The 23,109-nt window shown below is 41.2% G+C and overlaps 1 protein-coding gene across 2 annotated transcripts in view; it reads left to right on the top strand.

Annotated features, from left to right (window-relative positions):
- The window catches only part of CNTNAP5 (contactin associated protein family member 5), a 1,181,085-nt gene that overhangs the window by 571,602 nt on the left and 586,374 nt on the right, over positions 1–23,109 (top strand). For both annotated transcript variants that reach the window (XM_010596415.3, XM_064287363.1), the window contains exon 8: positions 22,831–23,095. In XM_010596415.3, the coding sequence (XP_010594717.1) occupies positions 22,831–23,095 (265 nt within the window). The remainder of the gene's footprint in view (positions 1–22,830; positions 23,096–23,109) is intronic.

Genomic DNA, 23,109 nt, shown 5'->3' with positions numbered 1-23,109 from the left:
TAAGCAAATATCTTATTAAAATAATAATGATAATTAAAAAAAAAAGATTGGCTGATCTTTAAAAAATATTTCTGATATCAAGTACAAGGTTGAATGGCCATAGTGATCCTCCATAGTCCACACTGTATATATCTGATAGAAATGGCACATCTGAACAGATTGAAAGGGGGACATGTTGTAAAATACACCACTTCGCTTCAGTTACAAATGCACATGGTGGACGTTTGTAAGCAGATATATGCCCAGAACACTCTGAGAGAACCACGGCTGAGAGTTGGACTCTTAGGGTGGAATATTCAATGCCATCGTGTACTGTGACTTTCCAAGGTGAACAGAAGATCAGGCGGCCACAGAAGATGCCCTTGGTTTTCTACACAGGCTTTAGAGACTGTGCTTCATTCCTTGTGTATGGGCGAAAAGAATATTCCATACGGGACCAGATGCCTTTGAATTGTGATGTTGGCAAAGAATACTGAATATACCACAGACTTCCAAAATAACAAACAAATCTGTCTTGGAAGAAGTACAACCGGAATGCTCCTTAGAAGCAAGGATACAAGCACATACTTTGGACATGCTAGAAGGGGGATCAATTCCTGGAGAAGGGTGTCATGCTTGGTAAAGTAGAGGGTCAGAGAAAAAGAGGAAGACCCTCAACAGGATGGATTGACACAGTGGCTGCAACAATGGGCCCAAGCATGACAATAATTGTGAGGATGGCACAGGACTGGGCGGTATTTCATTATGTTTCACATAGGGTTGCTATGAGTAGGACCTAACTGGATGGCTCCTAACAACAACAATAAGAACAGTGTCAAACACTCTTTCTATATGCTTCTAGTAAACTAATAAGCAACTGAATTTTATCATGTTTTTGACTGTGGTGGCTGCCAAGTACCAATAAGATAATTTAGGCAGCCTTTTTTCACCTAAAAAATTGATTGTACATCCCAGGGTTTAACAATCTATGTCATCTGTGCCACATTTCAGTAGTATGTGACCTAGATATCCCACAGCTCTCATAGCCACTGTAGGAAAGAGTCATTCCCCCATATGTCCTGAAGATCATGAGATCATTAGGACTGGCATTGCTTTGGCAAAACACTAGAACCACACCCCTCTGACCAAGGTAGTTAAAAATCCAGAATACAAACCAGTAAGTATGTTTAAAATAATATTTCATTCCCATTTTTCATTATAAAGTTAACACTTAAAGATTATAGGAAACTTGAAAAGTGCAGAAAAGTCAAAGGAAAACAATCACCTGCATTCTCACCAAAAAATAAAAATAAAAAAAGCAAACAAACAACAACAAAAAAGTTGCCTTTCAGTTAATTCTGACTAATGGCGAAGTCCTCGAGATCTGCTTCTGAAAAGTTACAGCCTTGACAACCTTACAGAGTGCAGTTCTACTCTGCAACACATGAGGTGGACGTGTCACCACCAAAGTCAACCATCGATGCTGTGCAGATACAGTTTCCATTCTTCTTTTTAAAGTGAATATTTATTCGTTTAATATCTTTTTTCTTGTTTTCTATATGCTCTGTAACAAGAAGACTAATCCTTGCCACTTATTGAGCATTTAGGATGCACCACTCTGTCAAGTGAATCTCATATTTACTTTAATCCTTAAAATAACTCTATGAAACCGATAATTAATTTTGCAGTTGAGAAAAATGAGATTTAACAATATTAAAGTAACTTGTCTAGGATATATAACAAGCAACAGAACTGGACTCCAGCCTTCTTTTTTTTTTTCATGTCAAATTCGTGCTCAACTGCCTTGATATGCTTTATGCACATTTTATATCCTGAACTGTATAACACACACATTTTCATATGCTACTGCCAATGCTTCATAAGCATAATAGTTTACCTTATTAATATACTGTAATTTCTATAATCGTTCCCCTTTAATTTGACATTTAACTTAGCTTCTAAATTTTAGCTAAAAATAAAATTACATTATAAAAATTGTGCTCAATAAGTATTGAATAAGTGAGTAAATTTTTATAAAAAGGGAGTGAAGGAAGTAATTTGAATTTTTGGTAAAGAAGCTAGCACACTACAATAAAAAAAATAAAACAAATAGTAGGTGCTTAATAAAAATGTGTTTAAGCTTATGCTGTGATGATTATACTGAAATAAACTCACCAGATCTGCTTAGATGTGAAGAATAGCTGCCTATTTAACACTGGAGCATCTTCTGAAAGGAGGCTGATATATAATGAAGGGACCCTAAGCACCTCTTGATTCTTAGCTGCCTGGAGATAGAGGGTTAAAAGATAATCTTTGGGGTGCTTCTCATCACTAATGTTTTCTACTTCCCCTCTTCATAGAAGTGGTGTAGCCTAAAAAGAAAGAACATTGTTTAAGTCAAGAGACATGGCTTCTCCATCCAGTTGGGTCAGTTATCTAGTGCTGTTGTAATAGAAGTTCCACAAATGATTGGCTTTAAGAAAGAGAAATGTATTCTTTCACAGTCTAGTAGGCTAGAAGTCTAAATTCAGGGCATCGGCTCCAGAGAAAGGCTTTCTCTCTCTTTTGGCCCTAGGGGAAGGTTCTTGTCATCAATCTTCCCTTGGTCCTGGGGTTTCTTCATGCAGGAACCCTGAGTCAGAAGGAGGCACTCTGTTCCTGGCACTGCTTTCCTGGTAGTATGAGGTCCCCATGTCTGTCTGCTCCCTTCTCTCTTTTATATCTCAAAAGAGATTGGTTTAAGACATAATCTAATCTTGCAGATCGAGTCCTGTCTTATTAACATAACTGCCACTAACCCTGCCTCTTCAACTTTATAGAGAGAAGATTTACAACACATAGGAAAATCCATCAGATGACAAAAGGGTGGATAATCACACAATACTGGGAATCATGGCCTAGCCAAATTGATACAGATATTTTTGGGGGACACAATTCAATCTAGGGTAAATTTTGAAATTAACTTTATTGCATGTTCTGTGATTGAGAAGATTATTCTTTATCTCTAAAATACTTTCCAACTCAAATATTTAGTTAGAGAGATTTGATTAAAATCCTTCTACCATTTAGTATCATATTATCTGGAGACTACTTAAAGTGCCTGTATGAACTCTATAATATCCCCTGCCCCTAAACCAAAACAAAAACATAGAAGGTTTATTCCCTCACATAAAAGAAGTCCAGAGGGGCCATTACAAGACTGACCTGGGGCCCCCATGAAGGCTTCAGGGACCTAGATCCTTCTCCCATTCTGCGTGGTCATTCATATCCTGTACCTTTCATCCGGAGGGCCCCAGTAGTCTGCTAGAATTTGAGGAATGTTGACATGCCAAGCTGCAAGAGGAGAAAAGGCAAAAGGGGTATTTCTCCCAGCAGAATCAGCTCCCTTTAAGGAGCCTTCTAGGAAGTCCCGCCTCATGTTTCTGCCATCTCTCCTGGGCTGAAATTTAGCCACCTACCATGATTATCCTCTGATGAAAGGGGAAATACTGCCATCCAGGTGAGCACAGTGTTGCCTCCACTGAATTGGAGTGGGGCCACCAAGAAAGATAGGGAGAATAAGTTTTGAGTAGGTAACTGGGAATCTCTACCACAATCTCTTTGAGCATAAAGGTCAGTATATGGAAGCTGTCACATAAGAAGTGATACAATTTCTATCTCAGAGTCAAAGTAGGGAAGCCCAATTCTACCATCATCATAATAATGGAGACCTAGTTTTTTAGACTAACGCTATTCAATATGGTAGCCAATAACCAGATGTGGCTATTGAGCATTTGAAATATGGCTTGTACAAATTGAAATACGTTGTAGAGGTAAAATACACATCTGATTTTGAAGAATTAGTAAAAATATAATAATAATAGTGTATAATAGTTCATTAATAATTTTTAATATTGATTGCCATATTTAAAATAGTATTATACATTGAGTCAAATAATCCAATATTAAAATTAAATTAATCTCTTTCTTTTTATTATTATTATTTCTGACATGGCTACCAAAATTTTTAAATTACGTACGTGGCTCACATTATATTTTTATTAGATAGTGCTGATCTAGACTATCTGTCATCCCAAATGTATGTCTCCTGGTTGCAAGTTCTCTATTTTTTCAATTTAAAACACTGAAATGCTTCTTTAGAGACAATAGTAATAACTAGGATTGGACATGTTTCTGCCTATTTCACAAATAATTACTGATGAAATTGGGAAACTGACTTTTACAATACACACATTGTTGTTTCGGGTGTCGTTGAGTGGATTCTGACTCATTGTGACCCCTGGCAGTAGAGTAGAACTCCCCCACAGGGTTTTCTTGGCTGTATTCTTTATGGAAGCAGGTCACCAGGTCTTTCTCTCTTGGAGCCACTGAGTGGGCTTGAACTGTCAACCTCTCCTTGTGGAGCCACTGGGTGGTCTCGAACTGTCAAACTTTCCTTTAGCAGCTGAGCGCTTAACTGTTGCACCATTATTGAGCTGTAAATTTGTCAGGTTTTAGTATTGTCCTTCACACTCACCTGATACTTTTCCTGTTTGTACCAAAGAATTATGAAGTCCATATTATGCTTTCAGAGCAAAGGGCACTAATTGCTCACTAAAGTGAATTTAGTCTAAAAAAGCACCATAGACATGTTTGCACATACATGTGGGATTGAAAGACTGGAAAATAAGGATTACTCAAAAGGAAGAAGAAACCACACACGCATTCACAAACACACACTCTCTCATACACACACACATACAGTCTCACGCCTTCACACCCCCACTGCCCCTCCTCCCCCCCCACAACACTGTCTTTCTCTCACATGTTCCTTCGGCCTTACTACCGTAATGACTTATTACCACTGTCTGAGTAGAGCAGACACCTGATTTAGTACTACACTAGAGGGAACAAGTATTTCTGAAATTATTCGGGGGTGGAACATATCTGAAAAATCATAGTCATTATGTTTCATATCCAGTAGCTCTGTCTCTACTTAGATTAACTGGTATTATTTCTTTTTCTCCACAGGCCACATGATTGCTCAGTGTTAATTACTAATTCTGAATATTGTCAGGAAAGCTTTTAGAAAAAGTCAAAACATGCATGGAAAACTATTTAACTAAAACTTTTATTATAAAAGTTATATACCTCCTCCTTTTAAATAAATTGGAACTAGAGAAAGTTTTAATTATGTAAATACAAATCACCATAATTCTACCACCTAGAGATAGCTATTTAGCAAATTTGTTTCTGTTTCTTAACTACGTATTTATATAAGCTTATTTTACCTGATTTATACAGGCAAATTTATATTCATTTCATTTCATTTCACCTTATATTATAAACATATTTCATACTTACCATGAATATTGTTATTAGTGGCTGCAAAATAGTGTGTCTTACAGATATACCATAATTTACTAAATGATTTCCTAGCTTTGTATTATTATAAATAATGTTGCTCTAGTGTAGAAATCCTAGTCCAATTTTAGTTTGTTTCCTGACAACAGGTTTCTAAAAGTAGAAGAAAAGTGTCAGAAGGATGAATAATTTTAAACTTCTTGATTCATACTTCCAAATGACTTTTCACAATATTTGGTAACAGAAATTAAGGAATGTTCAGGATAGAGTTAGAGCTTCATCTTCCATCTTAAAACGAAAAGGTTTTCTGCTTCAACATGGATCCATTTTTCATTCCCTCCCACCCCCACCTCCCATAGTCCTCCCCTGGTGTGTTGTTGTTGTTAGGTGGCATCAAGTCAGATCTGACTCATAGCAATCCTATGTACAACAGGATGAAACACTGCCCTGTCCTGCCCTATCCTCACAGTCCTTGGTATGCTTGAGCCCATTGTCGCGGCTGTTGTGTCAACCCATCAATTTGAGGTTCTTCCTCTATCCTGCTGGTGCTACACTTTACCAAGTGTGATGTTCTTCTCCAGGGACTGACCCCTCCTGATAACATACCCAAAGTATGTGAGACAAAGTCTCACCATCCTGCCTTCTAAGGAGCATTCTGGCTGTACTTCTTCCAGGACAGAATTGTTCATTCTTCTGACAATCCATGGTATATTCAATATTCTTTGTCAACACAATAATTTTAAAGGCATCAATTCTTCTTTGGTCTTCTTTATTCATTGTCCAGCTTTCTAATGCATATGAGGCAATTGAAAACACCATGGCTTGGGTTAGAAGCACCTTAGTCCTTAAAGTGACACCTTTCTTTTTGTTTTTTGACACTTTAAATAGTTCTTCTGCAGCAGATTTGCCTAATGCAATGTGTCCTTTGATGTCCTGACTGCTGCTTCCTGCTTGTTGATTGTGGATTCAAATAAAATGAAATCCTTGACAACTTCAATCTTTTCTCAGTTTATCATGGTGTTGCTTATTGGTTCAGTTGTGTGGATTTTTGTTTTCTTTATGTTGAGGTGTAATGCATACTGAAGGCTGTGGTGTTTGATCTTCATTAGTAAGTGCTTCAAGTCCTCTTCATTTTCAGTAAGCAAGGTTGTGTCATTTGTATATCACAGGTTGTTAAGGAGTCTTCCTCCAGTTTTGATGTCCCTTACTTCTTCATATATTACAGCTTCTCGGATTACTTAGTATACAGATTGAAGAAGTATGGTGAAATGATACAACCATGATGCACAACTTTCCTGATTTAAAACCACGTAGTATCGCCTTGTTCTGTGTAACCGACTGCCTCTTAGTCTAAGTACAGCTTTCTCATGAGCGCAATTAAGTTTTCTGGAATTTCCATTCTTCGCTATGTTGTCTATAGTTTGTTATGATCTACATAGTCGAATGCCTTCGCACAGTCAATAAAACACAGAGAAACATCTTTCTGGTATTCTCTGCTTTCAGCCAGGAACCACCTGACATCAGCAATGATATTTCTCATTCCACGTCCTCTTCTGAATCCAGCTTGAATTTCTGGCACTTCCCTGTTGATGATGTACTGCAGCAACCACTTTTGAACGATCTTCTGTGAAATTTTACTTGCATGTGATATTGTTCAATAATTTCCACATTCTGTTGGATCACCTTTATTTGGAATAGACATAAATATGGATCACTTCCAGTCAGTTGGCTAGGTGGCTCTCTTTCAATCTTCATGGCATAGACATCTGAGTGCTCCCAGCAGTGCATCCGTTTGCTGAAACTTCTCAAATGGCATTCTGTCAATTCCTGGAGACTTGTTTTTCATCAACGTCTTCAGTGTGGCTTGGTCTTCTTCCTTCAGTACCATCAGCTGGTTCTTTTTGGAATAGTGACTTTTGTATTCCTTCCGTCTTCTTTTGATGCTTCCTACATCGTTTAATAATACGAGAAGCTGGACTATATGAAGAAGAATGGGGCATCAAGATTGGAGGAAGACTCATTAACAGCCTGCGTTATGCAGATGACACGATTTTGCTTGCTGAAAGTGAAAAAGACTTGAAGCGCTTACTAATGAAGATCAAAGGCCACAGCCTTCAGTATAGATTGCACCTCAACAAAAAGAAAACAAAAATCCTCACAACTGGACCAGTGAGCAATATCATGATAAACGGAGAAAAGATTGAAGTTGTCAAGGATTCCATTTTACTTGGATCCACAATCAACAGCCATGGAAGCAGCAGTCAAGAAATCAAAAGACGCATTGCATTGGGTAAATCTGCTGTAAAGAACCTCTTCAAAGTGTTGAAGAGCAAAGATGTCACCCTGAAGACTAGGGTTGGCCTGACCCAAGCCATGCTATTTTCAATCGCTTCATATGCATGTGAAAGCTGGACAATGAATAAGGAAGACTGGGGAAGAGTTGACGCCTTTGAATTGTGGTGTTGGAGAAGAATATTGAATATACCATACACTGTCAAAAGAACAAACAAATCTGTCTTGGAAGAAGTACAGCCAGAATGCTCCTTAGAGGCACGGATGGCAAGACTACGTCTTACATACTTTGGACATATCAGGAGGAATCAGTCCCTGGAGAACGACATCATGCTTGGCAGAGTACAGAGTCAGCGGAGAAGAGGAAGACCCTCAACGAGTTGGACTGACACGGTGGCTGCAACAATGAGCTCAAGTATAACAACTATTGTAAGGGTGGCTCAGGACCGTGCAGTGTTTCGTTCTGTTGTGCATACGGTCGCTATGAGTGGGAACCGACTAGACGACACGTAACAACAACACGTCGTTTAATTTTTTTCCCATCAAATCCTTCAATATTTCAACCCAAGGCTTGAATTTTTTCTTCAGTTCTTTTAGCTTGAGAAATACTGACTGTGTCTTCCCTTTTGGTTTTCTAACTCTGGGTCTTTGCACATTTCATTATAACACTTTGTCTCCTCAAGCCACCCCTTGAAATCTTCTGTTCAGTTCTTTTACTTCATCATTCCTTCCATGTCTCCTCAAGCCACCCCTTGAAATCTTCTGTTCAGTTCTTTTACTTCATCATTCCTTCCATTCACTTTAGCTACTTTAAATTCAAGAACAAGTTTCAGAGTATCTCCTGGCACCCATATTGATCTTTTCTCTCTTTCCTGTCTTTTCAATGACCTCTTCCATTCTTCATATATGATATCTTTGATGTCATTCCACAACTCATCTGGTCTTCAGTCATTAGTGTTCAATGCGTCAAATTTATTCTCAAGATGGTCTCTAAATTTAGGTGGGAGATGCTTAAGGTCATGCTTTAGCTCTAGTTTTTTTTGGGGGGAGGGATTTAGCTCTAGTGAACTTGTTCTAATTTTCTGCAGCTTCAACTTGAACTTGCATCCGAGCAACTGATGATCTGTTCCACAGTGAGTCCCTGGCCTTGTTCTGACTGATGATATTGAGCTTTTCCATTGTTTCTTTCCACAGATGTAGTTGGTTTGATTCCTGTGTATTCTATCTGGTGAGGTCCAAGTGTATAGTCACTGTTTATGCTGGTGAAAAAAGGTTTTTGCAATGAAGAAGTAGTTGGTCTTGCAAAATTCTATCATGTGATCTCTAGCATGGTTTCTATCAACAAGACCAGATTTCCCAACTACTGTTCTTTTTTCATTGTTTCCAACTTTCACATTCCAATCACCAGTAACTATCAATGCATCTTGGTTGTAAGTCTGATCAATTTCAGACTGCAGAAGTTGGTGAAAATCTTCAATTTCTTCACCTTTGGCCTTAGTGTTTGCTGTGTAAATTTGATTATAGGCTTGTTAACTAGTCTTGCTTGTAGGTATATGGATACTACCCTATCACTGACAGTGTTGTACTTCAGGATAGATCTTAAAATGTTCTTTTTGAAGATGAATGCAATGCCATTTCTCTTCAATTTGTCATTCCCATCATAGTGTACCATATGATTTTCTGATTCAAAATGGCCAGTGTCAGTCCATATCAGATCACTAATACCTAGGATACTGATGTTTATACATTCCATTTCATTTTTGATGATTTCCAATTTTCCTAGATTCAAACCTCATACATCCCACTTTCCTGTTATTAATAGATGTTTGCAGATGTTTCTTCTCATTTTGAGTCATGCCACATCAGCAAATGAAGGCCCCAAATGCTTGACTCCATCCGTGTCACTAAAGTTAGCTCTTCTTTGAGGGAGCAGCTCTTCCCCAGTCATGTTCTGAATGCCTTCCAACCTGAGGGTCTCATCTTCTGGCACTATATCAGACAGTGTTCTGCTGCTATTCATAAGGTTTTCACTGGCTTTTTTTTTTTTCTTCAGAAGTAGACCATCAGGTCCTTCTTCCTAGTCTATCATAGTCCAGAAGCTTAGCTGAAACCTGTTCACCATAGGTGACCCTGCCGGTGTCTGAATACTGGTGGCATAGCTTCCAGGATCACAGCAACACACAAGCTACCACAGTATGACAAACTGACAGAAGCATGGGGTTCAGGTTTGTAGTCTCTAGGTAAATGTTACCACTATCTGCAAAAGCCAAAAACCCAGCTGAGGGTGCTCATCTTTGGTGTAAGGAACAAGTAGACAGAGCACCAAGACTGAATGTAAAGCTGAGGGTCTGAAACCAGGTACTGGTGGGGTTGGAAGGGCAAAGGAGAGGCAAGTCTAAATTAAGAGAGCATCTGTGATGTCAAAGGCAATGTGTTGTTCTTGGTGGATCCCTCTTTAATGGTGCCTGCAGATAGCCAACTGCTATGAGGCCAAAGGACAAGGCCGTGTGGGGATACCAACCAGGCCTGCCCATACACTTTGGTCATAAGTTGAGCCTTCCTTCCATTTCGTTCCCTCCAATACTCATGACACTTCTCTCCTGGGTATGCCTCAAATGAAACCTCAAGGAGCATAATCACAACTCTTGAAGGCCTCCTTTGGCAGAAACAGAACACTGTTCATTTATACCAATACCAAGCATCTCAAAACCCACCACCTTTAAATTCCTGAAATACAGCATTCTCTTCTCCCCAATGCTCTTCCTCCCCTGTTCTCTCCCTCCACCCAAATCTGCTCCTGACCTACTCTTTCCTACTTGTCCTCTGAATTTAAAATCAAAAGTTTTTACATGACACTTTGTTACATACTCTCCCAGCAGTGTGTTCTTCTGCTTCACAGCACTTAATAATAACTGTGGTCAGATGTTCCATGTCCCTCACCCCACAGTAATGCAAGCTCCAGGTCGACATGGCCTGAACCTGCTTGTCTCCTGAGCTGTGTCTCTAACCATAAGAAGTGAACCTGGCCTATAGGAACTGTGTAGCTAACATCTGATGAATAAATAAATGAAAGAATGCAGGTGCCTATCTTCCCCCAAATATGAGAAAGAGCCTTAATTTGATCCCCTTTAATTTGTGAATTGGGAAAACAGCTTTAGCTCCCAGGACGGACTTTTTCCTGCATTTTCGATAGCATATCAGTCAGCCCTGGTAGTTTTCAGAAGAATCCAATTAGAAATGGTTGTATTCATTTGTATAATCAAGACTGGCTTTGAAATTTCCCCCCACAAATTAGATTGAATCATGATCATTTTTCCCCAGCTTATAAATGCTTGATTGGGTTTGTTTGATGCCTCCTGATTGAAGCTCAGCCTTGCACTACTAGCTTTATTTTTTACTTACCAGGGTGTTGTGATGTCTGGATGATGATTAGAAAGAAAACAAATATCCATAATGAAAAAGCTTTGTAAATAGCAGCTCAGCGCAGTAATATAAGGGGCACATTTAGGAAACTCCAAATCCAGCCTAGGTAAGCAGAACTTCAAGTCAGGTCTTATGTATCCCTTGGGGTCTTAAAACATGGTTTTCTGGAGTGGGAGAATGGCCATATGGACAAGTTTTCTGCACTCAGGACCCAACCAAGGGATGTGCCAGGACATCATGTTAACTGCAATTGAGAAGTCCCAGCATGAGTTGACTGCCTCCATCTTTGTTGCCCACCCATTCAATCCCTTTCTCTAGCTTCTGCCTTAGTCACCAGGCTTACTTCAGACTCATTCCACCTTGCCATGGTCTATTCCCAGCCACCCTTCATCTGATATGACCTTAGATCCCCTTTCAACAAATTAAGAGTGGCCGACTAGCACAGTCTTAGTCTTATTACGTGATGTGAGCCCACATCAGGATCTCATTGCCAAGATGGTGAGCAGAGTTCGGTAAGGGAAATGAAGCCCCAGGAGAAGAGAGTCAAGGAAACTTGGGGCACAGTCTGGAGACCATTGATCTTACATGTTCCTTACATGTCTTTTACTCATAGCTTCTTTGTTTTCAGATTATCATGTAATGCAAAGCAGATGATAACCTTCTGTAGGCTTCTGTAAGACAGCTAAGTGTTGTGAGACACTAGTAGTATGCAGTAATAGGTGTCTTTGGGTAGTGAAATGATTCCAAAAGGAATGCACTTGTAAAACCAACCCATTGCCGTCCAGTCGATTCTAACTCATTGTGACCTCATAGGACAGAGTAGAACTGCCTCATTGGGTTTCCAAGGAGCACCTGGTGGAAACAAACTGCCAAACTTTTGATTAACAGCTGAACTCAACTACTACACCACCAGAGTTTCTGTGTAAAACCAAGACACCTAGAAAAAGATGGCATCTGTCATCACTAGCCATTTGACTGGGAGAAAAATGCTCAAAAATGAGAAATACCTATGAACACCTTCATTATTGATGGTCCCATTGTTGCTTTACTAGCTTTGCCTGTAACTTCTGCCAACACAATATCTGCAAGTAAGCAAAAAAAAAAAAAACTAGAAAAAAGAGTGGATTCTCAGCTGGAAGATAAGGCAAAGGCAATACCTAACTGTGAAACTCAGGCAAGGTTATCTTATGCTGTTAAGGTCTAAAGTTTGTTGTGTACATAAATGACCTCAACTTAAATAAGTAAAGGGTTATGTTCAATCATAAAGCTGTGTAATGGGCTCAACTTAAGCCATTTGCTAACAGCGTCTTTCTTCTTGGTACTGCTAATTCCTTGTTCTGGTCTAGCAAATTAAGGCATTTATGTCATGAACTATCTGAGACAAGGCACAAATATCAGATATTCAATGAAGAACTGACAGAGTCCACATTTAGAAGTGTGTGACAAACAAGTTGTCATTAGTTGCACCTGAGTTGATTCCATGTATAACTGAACAAAACATTGCCCCATGTGCACCATATTCGTGATTATTGGTATGTTTGAGTCTGCTGTTGTGGCTCTTGTGACAATCTGTCTCATTGATGGTCTCCCTTGTCTTCACTGGCCCTCTACTTTATTAACCTTGGTGTCTTTTGCTAGTGATTGGTGTTTCCTAATGATGTGTCCAAAGTAAGTGAGTCCAAGTCTCACCATCTTTTCCTTTAAGGAGCATACTAGTTGCATTTCTTCTAAAACTAATTTGCTCATTCTTCTGGCAGCCCACGCATTCAACACCACAGTCCAAATGCATCAATTCTTTTTCTATCTACTTTTTTCGTTGTCCAGCTTTCACATGCATATGAGGTGACTGAAAAGACCATGGCTCGGATCAGCACACCTTAGTCATCCAAGTAACATGTTTGGTTTTTAAATCTTTAAAAAGGCTTTTGCAGGAGATTTGTCCAGTGTATTATGCCATTTGATTTTTTGACTGCCGCTTCCATGGGCGCTGTATTGTTGAGCCTAGTAGAATAAAATAGTTGACAAACATGGAGGCCCATTAACTAACTATTAATAAATTTCAGTCTGTTCCATGGAATTTTATCCGTTGTACCTGTTGGCAGATAAGCATCTGAAGTTGGTTGCCCCTCTGTATGAGCCATAAGCCCTCTTTGTGTCATTTCATCTGGTTCAATCTATAGTCATGTCACAAACCTCTGAGCCATCACACTCCACACCCAACAGTCATCAGGGGATCATGGTAATTATGCTACTACTTCTAGATCTCCTTTTAACGAGACATTCTACCATGGACAAGGGCTTTTGGTTGGTTGTGTTTTATTGGCTTTAATCTGCATTTGACATAGCTCTAGATTTTGTAGAAGAAGGGCTGGGTTATGGTTGGTAGGAAGGCTGCTGCCAGAGCCTACCTTCCATCTCACTGTTTTCTGGTTTTCTTTGCACAGCCCCTGGCCCAGCTCCTTATCTAAGCAACTGTATATACTCCCTCCCACTTTACCTTCTCAAGGAAAGTTTCAACCTCTGTAATTACTGAAACATTTCTGCATTAACCTAGCAGTCTATTTGTAAAAAAATTTAGTATGCTTTTCCTGGGGGTGGTAGGAGAATATTGAATCGACATTTTGTTGCTACCCTTTAGTAAGTGTGATTAAAAAAAAAAAAATGTGCTTATAATTTTAAATATAAAACAATATTACCTTCTGCTTTCTTACTATTTTTTTGTTTGTTTAATATCATCAGTAGTGCCTTTGCTGTTTTCTGTAGTCAACGGGAATCAGTAGGGAAGAAACCTGGGTTTCCTTTTTTATGCTTTGAATCATAAGAAAAGTTATTTTTAAATGTAAATCCTTGATTACACTTCTAATGCCAACAACAGAAATGATTCAGATAGATGCCTACCTCCCAGATAAGATAGATAATAAGATACCCAAAGAATACGGGGACTAGGGAAACTTAGGATCCTCCAGTCCAACAGCCTTGGTTTACAAACAGGAAACTAAAGTTCCTGGCAGCCCTGGGTTGCACAAACAATTAAGTGCTTGGCTGCTAACTGAAAGGTTGGCTTTTCAGATATGCCTGAGGTGCCTTGGAAGAGAGACCTGCTGATTGACTTCTAAAAAATCAGTCATTGAAAACTCTATGGAGCACTGATCTACTCTGACACACAGGGATTTGTCATGAGTCAGAACTGACTGGATGGCAACTTTTTTGCTTTTGATTTTTGTAAATCTCTCGAGGTGACTTGCCTTAGGTCACCCAGAAAAACAGCAGACCCAGGAAAACAACTAGCCAGGAACAATGCTAGATACTTTGTATGTGGCCTTATTTGATCTTGGAGTCACCCTCTATCATTATTTTCCTAATTCCAGTAGTGAAAACTGGAGATCAGAGAGAATATATGATTTTCCAGTAAATACTTATCATAAGAATCCAGTTCCGCCTAAATTTAGCACCCATCCTTCCTTCTCAAAATTCAAAGCAAGATGCCCTGAAAACTATATAGGAATTACAAATGTATCATTATGTAAGGTGCTGTTATGGATTGAATTGTGTCCCCCCAAAATATGTGTTGTAAATCTTAACCCATTTACTTGTGGTTATAATTCCATTTGAGAATGGGTTTTCTTTATTACGTTAATGAGGCCATATCAGTGTAGGGTGTGCCTTAAGCCAATCGCTTTTGAGATAGAAACCAAGCTGATGAGGCATAGAGAAGCAAGCAGAGACGGGCATTGTGGTGAGGAACACCAAGGAGCCAAAGAATGGAAGCTGAAAAGAGACAAGGAACTTCCCTCAGAGCCAACAAAGAAAGCCTTCCTCTGGAGCCAGTACCCTTAATTCAGACTTCTAGCCTCCTAAACTGTGAGAAAATAAATTTCTATTTGTTAAAATAAACTTCTGTTTGTTAAATATTTCTGGTATTTCTCTTACAGCAGCACTAGACAACAAAGACAGAATTTGGCACTGGAGAGTAGGGTGCTGTTCTAACAAATACCTACACTGTGGAATTTGTTCTGGAATTGGGTAATGGGTGGAAGCTGAAAGAGTTTTAAGGTGCCTAATTTCAAAAGCCTAGGTTGCCTGGAAAAGACTGTTGGTAGATTTATAGATGTTGAAGCCCATTCTGGATAGGGCTCAGAAAGAAGTAAGGAGAGCTGCAGAGAAAGTCTCTTCATCTTAGAGAATACATATGGCACCGTCAACAGAATGTTGCTAGAAATGTGAACTTTGAATGTGCTTCTGGTGAGGCTTTGAAAGGAAATGATAAACATGTGATTAGACAGTGGAGAAAGAGCAGTGCTTTTCTATGCAGGGGCAAAAAACTTGTCTAATTATGTTCAAACGTTTAGTGGAAGGTAAAAGTTGTAGGTGATGAAATTGGGTATTTGGCTGAAGAGATTTCTAAGAAAGCTCTTAAAAGGGCAGCTAGGTTTCTCTGTGCTGCTTACAGTAAAATGCAAGAGGAAAAAGATGAACTTAATAAACTATGTAAAATGAAAACAGAACTTAAAGATTTGGAAAGTTCTGTTGTACAAACTAAAGGCACATGTCCTAAAACTTTCACCAAGGACATGGCTACACAATCTTTTGTTAAAGAAATTAAGCCTGTGACTGATGGATCTAATCAACTACCACAGCAGAAAACCTATCACCTTGTAATGGAGGGGACAGGGACATGATGAAAGAGAGGGAAGCCGTCTGCCTCTCGGAATTTGATAAGCAGGAATCAGGCCACAGAAGCTACATTTGTTATCCTCCAAGAAAAGAAAAGAACCATCCATGCAGCAACAAAAAGATCCGCAGAACTGTTGGAAGGAATGCTGGAAGTAGGGCTGACTTGATTTCAAACGGTAAAGCCACGAGCCCTAGGTTTCAAAGGGTGGAGCTAAGGCCTCCTAGGTTTCAAAGAAGCAGATCTCCACCAACTTGGTTCTAGAGTGGGGGTTGCCCTTCATTTGGGCCTAGAGGATGGGGCCACCACTAAAGCAGAGGGGGTATGGCTGCCGTGTCCAGAGGCCAAAGTTGAGGGGATGGGGCTGCCATGCTGAAGGGACAAGAGAACAGAGCCTACTGGGCCTGAGAGGTAGTGTCACCACTCAGATGGACTAGAAGAATAAAGAGCAAAAAAAAAAAAAAAAACCAAACCTGCTGCTGTTGAGTTGATTCTGACTCATAGCGACCCTAAGGGACAGAGTAGAACTGCCCCATAGGGTTTCCAAGGAGCACCTGGTAGATTCGAACTGCTGATTTTTTGGTTAGCAGCTGTAGCTCTTAACTACTATTCCACCAGGGTTTCCAACTAGAAGAATGGGACTACTCAAATCGAAAGGGGTGAGTTTTCCATACCTCTGGGCCTGGAAGGTTAGGCCTATGCTCAGGGCTCTGAGGGCTCTACACCTCGAATCCAGAGAACATGGCCAACACCCAGAGTCTGGAGGAGGGTAGGCCCATTGCCCAGGTGGTCTGGGAGAACAGAGGATGGCTTTTAAGACTTGAGAGCTAAAATAATGTGTTTTGCTAAGCTTTGAACTTGCTTGGTGCCTGTGAACCTTCCTTTCTTCCAATTTCTCCCATTTGTAATGGAAATTTCTACCATGTTCCTGTTCCACCATTGCAGTTTGGAAGAAGGCAACTTGCATTCTAGATTTCACAGGTTTATAGATGAAGAGTTTTGTCCCAGGATGAAACATACCCAAAGTTTCACCCATATTTGCTTTTGATGATTCAGAAGATAAGATTCTGGATGTGGAGTTGATTTAAGACTTTTGGGATGATGATGGGGTGAATGTGTTTTGCATGTGGGAAGGACATGGATTTTGGAGGACCAAAGGGTCAAATGTTCTAGATTGAACTGTATCATTACACCTGTGGTTATAATCCTATTTGGGAATGGGTTTTCTTTATTATATTAATGAGGGAATGTCAGTGTAGGGTATGCCTTAAGCCAATCACGTTTGAGATATGAACCAAACTGATTAGTCACAGAGAAGCAAGCAGAGATGGAAGGGGTGGATAGATCGCATGCCACATGAAGATCGCGGAGGAGCCAAAGAAAAAAGACAAGTACTTTCCCCTGGAACCAATGAGAGAAAGCCTTCCCTTAGAGCCAGTGCTCTGAATTTCGACATCTGCCTCCTAAACTGTGAGCAAATAAATTTCTGTTTTTTAAAGCCAACCACTTGTGGTATTTCTGTTATAGTAGCACTGAATAATTAAGATAGATAATACAGAAATTAACAAGTAGCTCGTCACTGCAAGGCAGTGTAAAAAATACAATACATTTCCACAGGTAACACATGCCAATGGAAGCCAATGGAAAAGGCAGCCACCTGGTAGGCTGGAGTGGGTAGTGGAGGAAGGCCTCAAGTATGGGGGAGGAGGAAGGTCTTCTCCACCTTGGAGGGAGGCCAGTGTGAGGATGGGCACAGAGGCCTGAAGGGGTGACTCCCAGTGGAGGGAGGAAGGCAGGAAGTGTGTTTAGGTGGGGAGTTCCCTTAGGAACAACAAATTGAATAAGTGAAGTTAAAAGCTCTGATTGCTGTTAGTGTGTCTTCACACTTCAGTGGGTTTGTTACCTATGACAGGGATGACAAATAAGGCAGGTCTTACAGCTTGCAGGAGCTGTCCTTTGCTGCTTAGTGGCCAATCACCCTATGTGGAAGCTAGAAGGAGGTGGAAGCCATGTGAGAGCCTCTGACTTTTTCTCCATGCATAACATCTCTTGTCAATGTTCCCTGCACATCACCTGACAGGCCCATGTACTTCTCCCTCATAGCAATTATTGAACTGAGTTCTCTCTCTGCCCTCTGAAGGAAGGGCCTCCTTTTAGAGAATGAATCAACAAAAAAATGTTTACTTCCTTCACTGAAATGAGCTTGAGTCTGTGTTCCAAGGATCAGGCATTATAGGATTTCCAAGGAGTGGCTGATGGATTCAAACTGCCAACCTTTCGGTTAGCAGCCAAGTTCTCATCCACTGCACCACTAGGGCTCCATTGGTCAATTACCTGTTGCTGTTCTACTCTGACTCATAGTGACCATACAGGTCAGAGTAGAACTGTCCCATAGGGTTTCTAAGGAGCAGCTTGTAGATTTGAGCAGTTGACCTTTTGGTTAGCAACCCAGCTCTAGTAGCCACAAATAAACTTTGGTCAGGTAGGGAAAAGTAATCAGCTTTTGTTGTTTAAGGCACAAAACAAAGTGTTTTATGTAGATATGGGGAGTGTCCCTAAAACAGCCTATAAACTGGTCATTCAGGTTTCAAAGATCTGTGAATCATTGTTAGAAAGTAAACTCTTCTGTCTCAGAAAAAAGACACAAAGAGAATGTGTGCATTTTCAGGGCTGCAAAGAGGAGGCCTTGGTATGTCCCCAGAGGAGAAAAGTGAACATTGTTTGGGGGTTCCCAAGAGACAGATGGCTTTTTATTTGTGTCCCAGTACTTCTGGCTACCTGGCCTTTTGGAGAAGCATGAGTACGCATAAGACTAAAAGCACAGGCAACTGAGACCTGCAGGCCTAGGAACAAGGGGAGCCCTTGTCGGGGGACTGTGTGACCTGAGGCAGTTGCTGTCCTGGGGGGGGAGGGGGCTCACCATAACCGTGACCAGCAACCTCAGAGAGTGAACGTCCACCAATCAGCCAGGACAAGGTGGTCTAGTGAGGAGAAGCTCAACAGGCGCCGAGGGTGTAGCCACTGGGATGTAGTCATTAGTTGCCGCGGAGTAGGCGGATTCAAGGTGGCCTTATGTCTAACAGAACCAACATTGCCCAGTCCTGCACCTTGTTCACGATTGTTGGTGTGTCTGAGTCCATTGTTGTGTCTGCTGTGTAGTTTCTTCCAACCTAAGGGACTCCTCTTCCAGCCTGAAACCTATCAGATCATATGCTGTTGTGATTTATAGGACTTCCGTTAGCTAAATCTCAGAAGTGGATCACCAGGTCTTTCTTCCTAGTTTGTCTCAGTCAGGAAACTCCACCATGGGTGATTCTGCTGGTGTTTGAAATACCAGTGGCATAGCTTCCGGCATCATAGCAACATGCAAGTTACCGCAGTACAACTGACAGAAGGCTGGTGGCTTGAATGCTGTGACCGCCTTTTAGGACAGCAAAAGGCCTGGGACTTATTGTTTTCCAGAAAAACGTCACATTTTTCTTGTAAGTGATGGAGGAAAAAACGGGACCTTTGACAGTGAAGCTTCCTTTCCGTCTTGCATGTGGGGCCAGGGCCCCTTGAGGATTTGCTTATAATGGACCGCAGGTGTCATAGCACACTTCGTATCAATTGCATTCACCATATACATTTCATGACTATAGAATGCAAAAGACCAGGATCACATTTATGTGTATAACTCAGAAACCCCTATGATTAGCATGTCGTTTTACAATGGCTGAGAAGTCCTGAATGAATGCTGAATGAATGTCTTCTTCTTGGAGAGCTGGGTGATGAAAGTTGAACTCTCAGATTAAAGATGTGCATGGGGCAGAATATAGTCTGTCCACTCGCTGCATCCTCTGTTTTGACACAGTTCCAAATTAAACTGCCTTCTTGCATACCAATTCTAAATTATTGGTGGTGAGTCCTTCTCAACTCCAGTGCCATGTTGAGAAGGATTCTGAGGTCACAAAAGTCACCACTGAATAATATCAAATATTCCATATTGATTTCCATAGTGGCATTTTTTCATTTAGCTGATTTTTTTCTTCTTCCCCATTTTTAGTGGATGAGGGGATTATTGATGCTTTCAACACTCTGTGGCATTTCTGTCAGCAGCATGCATAACTGAGGCAGGAATGTCAGCAGCAGGGGCATCATGGTTGCTGTGGGGATGGTTTGCTGAGGTAGAAACACATTTGTCTGGAGAATAGGGTCAGATTTACTGCAGAGGCATTTCCTACCCACTCACATTTCTTGTCTCCTTGGATTTACTATTGGAGAACAGGGCAGGGGTGTGCACTCAGCACAAAGACGTCTTGGGAGGACAGGCTGAGTAGCAGACCCATAGCACAGGGTAAGGATAGAAAGAACAGTGCACGGGGAAGGTGAGGAATGGTGGAAACCATGGCCCACAGTGAACTAGGAGAGCCAGTAAGGAGAGAGGAGCGTGGCCCAGGGCAGCACACATTTTTCTGACCCTTGTTAAGTAGGGTGTTGAGCACCACAGGTATTGTCGTACCTTAACCAATTCTCATCCCTGGATTGTACCCAGGAGCACCTTGGACTCTGAGCTCACCTACTGAGTTCTCAAGTAGTGTGGACCCATTGCATGGACAGTGGAATGGAGGGAGCCTGAGGAACACATGCCCTAGAACACTTGTCAGGTGTTAGTAGCTGACCAAGTAAGCAAAGTCCCTCTAGACCCCCCACTGCCCTGATTCCAACCATCTGTGGATGTTAGTGTAGAAAACACACACAAGATGACTTGTGTTGAGCTGAACTTTAGGTTTAAAATCACTGGAGAAAAGAGGCATTTTAACAGTCTCTTAAGTTTTGCCTTTAGCTTCATCATTAGCTCCCAACCATTCCCCTTCCTTTCTACACAGCCTCAAACTTTGAGTACCTGCACTCTGGCAAATTAACCATTGGAGAAGATGATACTGACCCCAGGAACAGAAAATAAAAGACACTGCAGTCTCTGGACTTCTCTGTAGAAGCGTCTTTGACTGTCCTCCTCTCAGAAGACAGCCCTGCTGCAGTTCATCTCCTATCACTTAGGATGTCTTCATTCTTGAGAGGAAATTCACCAGAAATCCAAAAATGCACATTAGAACAACATTGAGGTCCCATGAGCAAGTTGACAGATTTTAAAAACGGTTGTCCCCAGTGCAGAGGAGGGGTGTCGTGGGGGTGGGGCTAAAGGCGGAGGCTTCTGAGTCAGACAGACTCCCTCTTCTCCAGGCATCACTGCTAGTGGAACACACGGCTCTCATGAAGCTACTCAAGCTCTGTAAGCTCAGTTTGTGTGATCTTTCAGTGAAGAAGATAAATCTAGCAGTGTTGCTGTGTAGAACACACAAACTGTCCATGTAAGCACCTCACCTACTGCCTGGAAAATGGGACAGTATACGCTGGGAGAGTAGGGGGGGATTCCTTGATGGGTACCAAGGGCCTTACTCTTTGTCGTATTAATTGACTTCTGGGGATTCACCCTGAGGAGAAGAAAATATCTAAACAACTACAACAAATGATTCATGCAAACATATGCTCACAGCAGCGTGATTGATGAGCGAGGATTAGAAATGCACTGTTCGTAGAAGTTTGCACTGTTTTAGTTCAGGAAAGAGAAGGGGCTGCTATTTGTTTTCAGGAATACAAGACTATTGTAAGCAAACATGGATGGGGTCTGGGGACGTTTTGCCAGGCTACAAGGTTTTGGAAGTTGACCTATTAACCTGCTCCAAGACTGAGAGCTGTGCTAGGTATAGCATCTGACCTTCTCAGTGGAGAATGAAGGCAAACATTGAAGCCAAGGTCTCCCCCATATGGAATCCTTTTGTCTTTTTGCATAAGCGGGAGCTGGCTGAGCCACCAGCATCTTGTGGTGTGTTGATGACTATTTTGATGTGAATAATGTATCATGGTTTCTGAATAAGCCTGCTACATTGTTGTGAAGATGGGTGTTTGAGGCTAAAGGAGGAAAAGGTAGGAGTAGAAAACAGGAAGTGGCTGTCTATGGCGTTTACAGTACAAATTCCAAATGGCCTTCCTAAAATGACGCCTATTTACACTTCATAAGGTATTCCTGGCTTTCTACTTGCTCCTCTACTGGAAGAGACCCCATCACAAGGCTCCATTGGTGACATGTATACTTTTATTTATTTTCCCATAACTTCTGATTTAGAAGCTTACTGTAGGCCTTCTCAGATATATTGGAGAAGTTTTTCCTTCACTTATGTACCAAATACTCTTCCTAACTCTTCTTCCTGGTTCTCGTCTGTGGACTTAACACGCCCAGCTTCAGTCCTCTCATTTAGCCTCCATGGTACTGAATATACTGTTACTAAATTAAAAATCCAGTCAATGCCACTTTCCTACTTCTAAATGTGAATGAAAACTATATAGCACGGCATAAAAGTTCTTTCCATCTTTGCCTCTTATCACCTTCTTTCTTGCCTCACCCACTTCCAGTCTCCCCGGGCCTCCCTTCCCCACTTTCTGCTTACAAATGTCAAGTTCTCTGCAATTTTTTAGGGATACCATTTTGCTAATTCCTTTGAGTCTTTGCACATGCAAACTGCTAGCCAGCTCACGCTTCCCCCTTGCCTTCCCCACATCCTCGCACCTATTTCTCCGTTTCCATCCAAGGATCTATTTCCATCCTCTATTTCCATCCAAGGATTGCCTCACTTGGGAAGCCTTTGCTGCCTCCCATGAGCATTGCTTCTGCCAGGCTCCTGTGGGAGCTGGTGCCTATCACTTCCAGTGCACTCCACCATTGCACTGTATCTCTTGGGAAGCTTAGTGCTGAGCACGTAGTTGATTTGCAATACATATTTACTGAGTGAATCTAATTATTTTTATATCTAGAAAATGCTGATGTTTCCCATCCCCCTCCATCTCTGGTGCCTCAGATGGCCCCTTTTCAGATAGCGCTGTAATCTTCAAAACAGGAACAGAAAACAGTCTTGCAGGTGTGTCTGAGCAAAGCTGACATATTTTTTCCTTTAAGATCTAGCAGCTGAATGTGGAATGATCCTGAAATTAAGGTCAGCTCCAGGTGGTAGTTTATATATTTTTTTGTCAGGTTGCAGAATAAAAAAGCGGCCTTTACATGTTTAATTTTTATTGTTTTCCAGGGCAACGTCACTTTTTCCTGCTCCGAACCACAAATTGTCCCCATCACATTTGTTAACTCCAGGCGCAGTTACCTGCTGCTGCCTGGCACCCCCCAGATCGATGGGCTTTCAGTGAGCTTCCAGTTTCGGACATGGAACACAGATGGTCTGCTTTTGTCCACGGAGCTGTCTGAGGGCTCTGGGACCCTGCTGCTGAGCCTGGAGGGAGGAACCCTGAGACTCACAATTCAGAAAATGGCAAACCACGCAGCTGAAATCCTCACAGGTACTGTCTGCTGA

Source organism: Loxodonta africana, chromosome 6, assembly GCF_030014295.1.
Source record: "Loxodonta africana isolate mLoxAfr1 chromosome 6, mLoxAfr1.hap2, whole genome shotgun sequence".
NCBI lineage: Eukaryota > Metazoa > Chordata > Mammalia > Proboscidea > Elephantidae > Loxodonta > Loxodonta africana.
Note: the sequence above shows the minus strand (reverse complement) of the source record. Positions and strands in the feature narration are given on the sequence as shown.